At 41.1% G+C, this 9,336-nt stretch overlaps 1 protein-coding gene across 1 annotated transcript in view; it reads right to left on the bottom strand.

Moving 5' to 3' along the window:
* The window catches only part of cnksr2a (connector enhancer of kinase suppressor of Ras 2a), a 799,210-nt gene extending 791,197 nt beyond the window's left edge, over positions 1-8,013 (bottom strand). The window contains exon 1 of the mRNA XM_070893873.1: positions 7,484-8,013. Within this exon, the coding sequence (XP_070749974.1) occupies positions 7,484-7,547 (64 nt within the window). The 5' untranslated portion in view covers positions 7,548-8,013. The remainder of the gene's footprint in view (positions 1-7,483) is intronic.
* Between the last annotated feature and the right edge of the window lie 1,323 nt (positions 8,014-9,336).

The following is a 9,336-nucleotide window of genomic DNA, read 5'->3' on the forward strand; positions in this document are numbered from 1 at the left end:
GCTTACAGAAATTACACTTCTCCCTCCTTAATGAAGACGTTATTATAACAAACATCATGTTTATACATAACACAGGAGTAAGGGCCCAAGTTTCCACATGATTTGCACCTGATTTTTAGGAGCAACTGGTGGAGAACGGACTATCTTAGAAATCGCAATTCTCCACATTTTTTTTTCTGCAGTTCTAGTCAGGTAGAATAGTTCTACTTTGGAACAGAATTTTTTCTTCAAAAGGGGGCGTGTCCGGCCACTGACGCCTGATTTCAAAGTTTCCACAGTGAAAACGTACTCCAAACTAACTTAGAATGGAGCAAGTGAAGATTTTTGTAGAACTGAAAAAACCTGTTCTACACATTAAAAAATCAGGCGCAGGTTACAAATTAGGCATCCAGAACGAGGTGGGGGGGGAGGGGGGGGGGGAAGGGAAGTCATTAAATTCTACAATAAATCCTTATTTATACTTATACAAATATTATACAAATAAATCCAACTTGAATAAACATTTATAAGCAAAGAAAAGATTAAATAAACCATCTTCCTACCTGTGTGAAAGTGCTTCAGCCAGCCTCACAAGTTCGTTCGTTCGTTCCCGACGGCGGGGGGGGGGAGGAGGAAGCCGTTCCAGACAGCGGGAGGGAGGGAGGGAGGGAGTAGCGGGAGGGAGGGAGGGAGGGAGTGAGTGCGGGCCCGACCGACCGACCGAACAAACGCAGCAGGGGCGGGGGGGAGGAAGACGTTCCAGACGACGGGAGGGAGGGAGTGCGGGCCCGATCGACCGAACGCAGCGGGGGGGGGGAGGAGGAAGCCGTTCCAGACAGCGGGCGGGAAGGAGACCGTGGGAAGGCTGCAGGAAGCCTCAGTGCTGATGGCAATGTGCTTTTATTAAAAAATTTTCAAAAATTAAACAGCTACAAAGAACTACAAAAATGGCCGAGTGCCAATGTTTCCTTCACACTGCGCGTGCGCGAACGCTCCAACGCGCATGCGCAGGGTTGCCGGCAGGAAAAAAACTAATTTAAATAGTACCCGCCCCCTCCCACTTACAAAATCGGCGCGAGTGTCGGCTCAGCCCCCCTGGGCGCCACGCCAGGCAGACAAGGAGCTGCAGGGCTCTCCAGAATCGCGAGTTTTTTTTCCGGCGCCGTTTTAGGCGCGAAAAACGGGCGCCCAGCTCGGAGGGGCGCCCGTTTTTTATCGTGTGGAAACTTGGGCCCATAGACTTCTTTTTTTTTCCATATTTACAAATTTAACTTTACCACTTGCTTTCTGTTTCGAAGAGGATACCTTCGCTCTCGAACAGAACCTTCCAAACATGGTGTCGATTTCACACTCATTCGAGGCTCATCCTGAGGAACGTTTTCCTCCACGGAATTTCCTTGATTTTCATTTGAACTCGCTCTAATTTCAGGCTCTTTGTTTTCCTGACTCGGACTCAGACTTTCATTCTGATTTTACTCCTGGATTTGTTTCCAGTACATTTGATTTAGGATTTGCTACTGGTATATCAAAGCTATCTGATGAGTCAGAAATAATTGAATCATTCCCACCTTCAACTCCTTCCATGTCTGTAGGTAAAATATGATCAATATGAACAAACCTAATCTGTCCATTATCAAACATCTTTACCAAATATGTGCGAGGACCACATATTTTCACCACTCTTCCTGGTAACCACTTTAACCATTTATGGTGATGGTTCTTCACTCTCACCTTCTGGTTTAATTTCACACTTCTCTCTTTTACTCTATCTCTATCATGATTCTCTTTCTGTCTCAATTGTGTCTCTTCTACGGACTGTGCCAAATTTGGTTTTAACAACGAGAATCTGGTCCGTGGCTGTCATTTGAAAAACAACTCTGCTGGTGTTCTACCCTTTAGTCAGCATGCCTTCGCAAGATGCCCAGTCTTTCTGCAGAAGAAACACTCTGCCTTCACGTATGGACAACTTTGAGCAATGTGTTGTCCCAGGCACCTATAGCATGACTTCGACGCTCTGTTAGAATTTCCAGTTTCTGAGACTTTGGGCCTCCACCATCTTTACTTTGAACCTGCAGGTGATTTACCTCAGTTGACTGACGACCGTAATCATTATTTAATTCTCGGGAATATTGTTCGGCCATGCCCATCGACCTCGTTGTTTGACAAGCAATCTCAAAAGTCAAGTCATCCGTCGTCAATAACTTCCTTCTGATCGCATCATTTTTCACCCTACAAACAAAATGATCCCGTAATGCTCAGTTTTGAAAGTTTCCAAAATTACAGTGTATCAATAGCTTTTTTAATGCTACGATGTAATCACCGATACTTTCATCAGTCTTTTGATTCTGAATCCCAAAACGATAGCTTTCAGCAATTTCTAATGGTTTGGGGTTATAGTGCTGCTCCAGCTTCGTTAAAATCACTTTAAGCGTTGTGTCCTTTGGCTCGTCAGGCACAAGCAGATTTACAAGGGTTTTGTACAATGCCGGACCCAACTCCAATAAGATCGCTTTCTTACGTTCCAACACAGTCCGGTTCTGGACTGCATTGTCTGGAACTTCGATTATGTTATTTGCAGTGAAATACATTTCTAGCCGATCCACATAAGCTTTAAAACGTTCCTGGTTGTGTCTATATTCCCCCAAATGTCTAATTACACCTGCCATTTTAATCTCTAGCTGTTCACACCGTGTGCTGTATTTTACCTCGGATTTTGGAGCTTTTTTCCAAAGACAGAAACTTCCAAAGTCTCTCTCTCGGCTGGCTGAAACCTTCACCAACAAAATTTAAGCTTTAATTCATCCAAAAAATCCCATCTCATCGCCAATGTGATATATTCACAGAGCACAAGCACACACAGCTCCTAACATGGCAGGCAGCTTTTTCCGAAGCCTCCGGAATCTGCCTTGTTCTGTTTATTATTAACTCTGCAGTTGCAGTACACAATACGTCCACATCCACAGTGTGGAGCTACAAACATTACAAGCTTACAGACATTACAGTTCACGAGATGGTTTAAAAATGCAGAAGCAAAACACAGTGCAGAAAAATTGTGGGAATTCAGTTCTCAATGGCAGTTGTACTGGTTAAATATAATCCAAGTAGACAATATATTGTCCAAGATCGTTAACCATATTCTAGCCAACCGCTCCTACGATTACAAACACCAGATTAGACACATTGTCACAATCTGTTGTTCCAGTTCCAGAACGATATGGAAATGAAGGGTTATGGGCAGCAGGCAGGGAAGTGGAGCTGAGCCCAAGATCAGATCAGCCATGATCTTATTGAATGGCGGAACAGGCTCGAGGGGCCAAATAGCCTTCTCTTGCTCCTATTTCTTATGTTCTTATGTTCCTACCAATACTTCTTTTGTTGCCCATCGGGACTGTGAATGACTAAATCTGGATTTTCATTCCCCCTGAGGATTCTACTGGTATTGCAACAGCCATGTAACTCTATTTCCGTAACTATTTTGCACCTTCCCACAAAAGGAAAAAAGAAAATAAAAACATCTGGTCAGTGCAGATTTTCATTAATGTGAACTTTCCCTCAAACTTTAATAGTTCAACCACTTGCATTTACGTGTTTCAACACTCCAAAGTTTTTGGTTCAAATATCCTTCAGCCACAAAAGGCACGTGGAATTTTTGCACAATGAACACAGAAACATAGGAACAGGAGTAGGCCATTGAGCCCCTCGAGCCTGTTCCTTTTATCAAAATTAGTATGGGCACAAAAATTGGCAATCCAAAATCCAAATTGGTGCCCATGCACTGCCTGGGAGCTATTCAGATTGTTGGCATTTAGTATGTACTGTACTGTGTGTAATGGGTAAACATGGGCTCAGTGCCAGAGAGTATTCATAAGACCAAACTAATTAGGGATTCTTGGAAAAAAAAACCTTGTCAACTTGTTCTAGCCCAACATTTTGTTCAAAAACAAGTCCACTTGCCACCCTAATTGCACAACCTGTATTTCAAAACTCATTTTACTTCATTTCTTGAAAACAAAATGTTAAGAGTGCATGTACAGGGTACATCAATCTTCCAAGATTCAAAAGGGACATTCCAAACATTGCCAAAATACCTAAAATCTTTGATTCAAGTCCATTTATACTACTGCTAAAATAAATTGTTAAATGGAAAAATCTTCCAGAATTTAAAATGTCGTCGCCTTCAACAGTTTGCCCTGCAAAGTGCTTTCAACCACGTGCTATTGCACAGTGGAAAAATACTTTCAACAGCATTTCATTTTCCAATAACAAGATGAATGGGATACTGGTGAGACTACTAACCAAGGCAGCTAGCTGGAGTTAAAATATGGATGAGCCATCATCGAATTGAATGGCAAAATAGGATCAAGGGGCTGAATGGTCTACTCCTGTCCATATGAGTAACTGAAACATTTGCTTCTCTTTCTTGCAATGAACTTTGGGTAAAGCATCACCAGGATTGGCTGGTCTTCTACAACTGTAGTACATACATTCCTATAACATTATAGAAAAGTCCCACAATCAGATGTGAAATTAAAGTATTTTTAGACGTTCCCTCCGCCCATATGTCTCATTAGATGGTCTTAATATCATAGGGCCACAAGTGAGATTAGTTATATCCCCACCATTGGAGACAGATATTTCGTTTGGACTCCCTTTTTGACTTCAGTCCTATTGCATCTCATTTGGGGAATACATGTGATCAAGACTGTTCTCATCTCTGCTATTATAAGATATTTTCTTTGGTTTTATTTTTAAATTCAAAATAAATATTTTGGTAAAAAAAAATCCATCTGTGTTGAATAACTTAAATCTGTAAACATTAACAATAAATGCTGGAATACACAGCAGGTGCATCAATTGACGGGTAAGATTTTCAGGTGTAACCCTTTATTAGAAAGCCCCAAAATATTAAGCTGTTGTTTCCCCTTACATATGACCTGCTGTGTATTTCCAGCATTTATATATTTTTTCCCTTTTTTATATCTGCATTTAGTTTGAACAGGTCACCTGAAATCAAGTGTTCTTTGGAGGAGCTGCCCTTGTAAACTACCTACTGAAAATTCTGTATAATTTATGCACAATTAAAGCTTCCCTCATCAATGTTTGTGACATCAGGCTACTGATACTTCTCATCTGAGAATTCCAGAACTGACAGAAATTGATTAAAAAAAAGAACCAAGGATGAAATTTACCTGTATGTATTGGCAGGCTAAAACCCCCCTGAATACTTTGCCATGACCAACAACTCCATGGTCATGAATTTCTTAGATGCCTAATTCAGTTAAATTGTTGATCTAGTTCACTCATCACCAAGATCATCTTTCCTGTCTATACATCAGCTGCAATAACCGATGTGATGGTGTGTCTATTGCATAGGTCATTCTACCATTAATTGTTGTACTTCAGAAGGAAAACTGCAGAAGGATGAAATAAACCCACTGTACACATAAAACTAAAAAATATATTTAATACTTGCCAATGTTTGTGGAGAAGTAAGCAAATTGACAAGTTCAGATAATACAAGTGGCAGCAATAAAGTTTGAGTGATTTATAAGTCGCACCTGGATTCCAAAGGGAGATTACAGTCTTGAAATAATTCCAGGTTATTGTAACATGTTATTTAATGTAGGTTTTTTTTCAGTGGCAGTTGATGTGTTCTTTGTCCTCAATATGCGATGGCATTCATGCAAAATAATTAATGATTGTGCTGCCATTTTACTGTGGGTTTAGCAAGAAATAATGGGCAGGTTATTACACTGACTTTCTTTTCCCATGTATATCTTACATTAAATGTGTTCTTGCATTCCCTGTTTTTCTGAAAAGTATAACAAGCTAAACTGTCTTTCCTTTCAGAATTAGTCCTATATATTCAGCACACATTCAACAGCTAGATCAACTAGTACTATTCAATATGCTTTGAATCATATCAGATTGAACGACCAAATTCAATGGTGCTTTTCTACATTGAGCTGTCTCTCCATTATATTGTGTTTTACTTTCATTGTTTAGCTTATTCTGGTATATTTTCCTGTTATTTTGCTCCCTTCAGCAACCAGCACTATCCTTTCAATCTGTTGAGTGTTCTCTATCTCAATAAGTTGATAGGATGAGCTGAATTAGTGGGAGGAGGCTCGTGTGAACCATAAACACCGGCATTGAGCAGTTGGACAGAATGGCCTTTTTCTGTGCTGTAAAATTCTATGTAATTCTATAAAGTGTAATGCAGGTGGGCCAGAATGCACAGTTACTATCTGCTCAGTGTGTCCAATATATAAAATGCCAACCTTGGCAGGTATCAGCAGTGATTCTCCACTTGTTTGTAAATGTATAGATTTAGCAGTAGGATCCTAAAATTGATCCTTCTACCAATGCCGGTAAACAAGCTGCTCCTTCATACCCAACTGTCTGGTCATTAGGATATAATTCCACACAAGATAGAAAGAAAGGCGAAGCACGGATGTTTATCCCTTCGTCTCGAAACACCGCAGGATCTCCCAGTTCCGTTTACAAACCCAAATCGCTAAATGCAATTCGGAATGGAAAGGAAGATTGGCTCCAAAGTTTTTTTTAAAGTTAATAATGCACCGGAGCCATTTTTGCTTTCTGGAGTCGGTGCGCGAAATATATAGTTGTCAATATAAGTGATGTGTCTCATCCAAAACCATGTCCACAAACTGATCGAAGCTGTATTGGGAAGGAAAGTGGTGTGAGTTCGATTCAGAGGAGCGGAGCTCCCTCTTGGAGCTGCTCCCGAGTGTAAGCGGCCACATTACACTGCTAGCCTGCATCAAACATATCGCTTTGATTCAAGATAACCGTGTGTAAATGTAACGCAGTGGTCCCAACATAGTCTTCTCTAAACTCATGTGTCAAAATGTCTTCATTATGGAAGCAACATTTCGAAAATTTCTTAATGTTAGTATTAAGAAAAAAATACCCCCACCTTAGCAAACCTGCACAAAAATAAATTGTCGTTGATAAGCTTTCCGGGGGAAAGAGTGCGAGTTGGGGTTTTTAAACCTGATGCCAACAATACACATTCTGTGAAAAATCAGTGTTTTCTCATAAGCGCTTTCCTTCACATCGCCCAATTCAATGCTAATGGAGTATGTGAAGCGACGTTTCCATGGTTATCACATTGGCACGCAGCTCCAGAACCACAAACCTAAACCATCATGTACGAGAAATTCCAGTCTTCAACAATAAAATAAAAATATAAAACCAGGTAACAGCAAACATATTGTTTTATCCCCAGCTAAAACATGTGCCACCAGAATACAAGTGGAACATCTCACAATCTACTTAACCAGGTTTCTTTAAACAACACTGAAATTCTAAACGTACGGGGCACATAAAGATAAAATAAACTTAAATGGAAAAGGGAAAATACACTTTTTGGGAGGTAGCGAGAGGTTGTTAAATGCAACAATTTAGCTCCCTAACTCACTCGTTGCCCTGGCAAGCAGCGAACTCGCCATCCCACAGAACTTGTTACATACACAGTTACCTTTCATCCAGTCCACCACTTGACTCGGGGTCCATTTGCTGACAGGTTCCATGATCAGAGCCATGAAGAACTTTCGTTTCCCAGGGAAACAATTAAATAAAACAAAAATGATACGTGGGGTTCGTTTCGAGGGTAGCCCGGAGCGTTCTGTCACTTGTTCTCCTTCCCGGTGGCGATGGAATCCTCTCTTCTCTAGATTGTCAATCGCGGCTTCTCCCAGCAGAATGATTCTTTATTTTCTCTCTCGTTGCCTTCTGTCGGAGGTTTTGCTTTCTCTTTTAAGTTTGCTTATTGCGGGTAATTGTTTGCAGAATTACCACCAAAACATTCCTTGCAGGTTGTTTTAATTATTTTGCATTAAGTTCTTGCGCTAAGGGAATTAATGTGCTTTTTGGGGGTTTTGTTGTTGTTGCGGGGAGTCTGTGAACTATGCAAGTGCGGTGTGTTGGTATGCAGCGTCTATCAGCAGTAAGATGATGCTCCCGCTCTTTCTGCCGGTCGGTCGTCTGCTGTCTCGCTGTCTCTCTCTCGGAAACCTCAGGCTTCTTGCTCCGCGATGCGAGCAGCAGAGCGTGCTGACGGCGCTCTCCGCTGGCCCCCGCGCGTACATACACCCCTCACTCTGCTGCACGCACTCATCGTGCGTGACGGAAATGACGCTCGACGCGCATTGAGGAGGGGGGAATGAAATACACACAGCACACACACACTTGATTTTGATTAAAGGTGCAGCATCTTGTTTGTGAGACCTTTTATCGTCCAGTAACAGGAGCAAAAAAAATAGCTGAAAGGTTCACATTGTAAAATGGGCTACCGACTAAAACAAAAATGATAGATGCATTAAGTGCAAATGTACCCTGCAGGGGCTTCACTGTGAATAGCAATGTACTGAACGTGACGCAGTTGATAATGACAGCGTGGGTGGTAGAAGAAGTGTTGCTTCTTGGCAATACATTGGGGAGGGAAAATAGAGCTGAGGAACAGTTCGTTATGTTTAGAACTGCTGCCATGCAAATGTGGTTTTTTTTCCCTTATGGTGATATTGGCATCCCCAGTCCCCACCTGTTCCCAGCTTTTATCTTGGCTTCCGAGCCTGCTTGCAAATGTTTTTGACATATTTAAAAATGAAGTGAAATTGCACATGCTTTATTATATTTTTCCACTAATTTTTGAACCCACAACAACTTGCATTTATATAGCGCCTTTAACATAGTAAAATGTCCTAAGGTGATTCACAGGAGTGTTATCAGACACAATTTTACACTGAGCCACATAAGGACAGGTGACCGAAAGCTTGGTCAAATATATAGGTGTTAAGGAGTGTCTTAAAAGGAGGCGAGAGAGACGGAGAGTTTAGGGTGGGAATTCCGGAGCTTAGGGTCTAGACATGCCAAAAACTTACATTCGGACAACTTGAAAAACATTGAGACAAAGGTGAGCAGGCTTGAGGGGCCAAAGAGCCTACTCCTAAAGTGAGCTGACAGTGGCAATGTTAATTCATTGCTACAAAATTAAACATGGAGCTAACTAGAATTATGCATTTAGAAAACTTAAATACACATGTCAACCTGACAAACTAGCAAAAGCTCACACAGCCCTCAAAAAGCTGACAACTCAAGAATGCCCCTGACATGTACCTTTAAGCTGTAAGTATATACAGCACTCCTTCACTTCTGTTGGGAAGAAAACATAAGTACATGAAAGATTGTTGAAGTTTCAAAATTGATGGTGAATCAATTAAGAGGGGGTCAAATGCATGCCTTATTTAAATTAATTTTCACACTAAAAATTATACATTCTGGTCAATTTTAAGAATTCTTACTTTGCAATTAATACATTTTTGATAAGTGACA

This window comes from Pristiophorus japonicus, chromosome 11, assembly GCF_044704955.1.
Source record: "Pristiophorus japonicus isolate sPriJap1 chromosome 11, sPriJap1.hap1, whole genome shotgun sequence".
Lineage (NCBI taxonomy): Eukaryota > Metazoa > Chordata > Chondrichthyes > Pristiophoridae > Pristiophorus > Pristiophorus japonicus.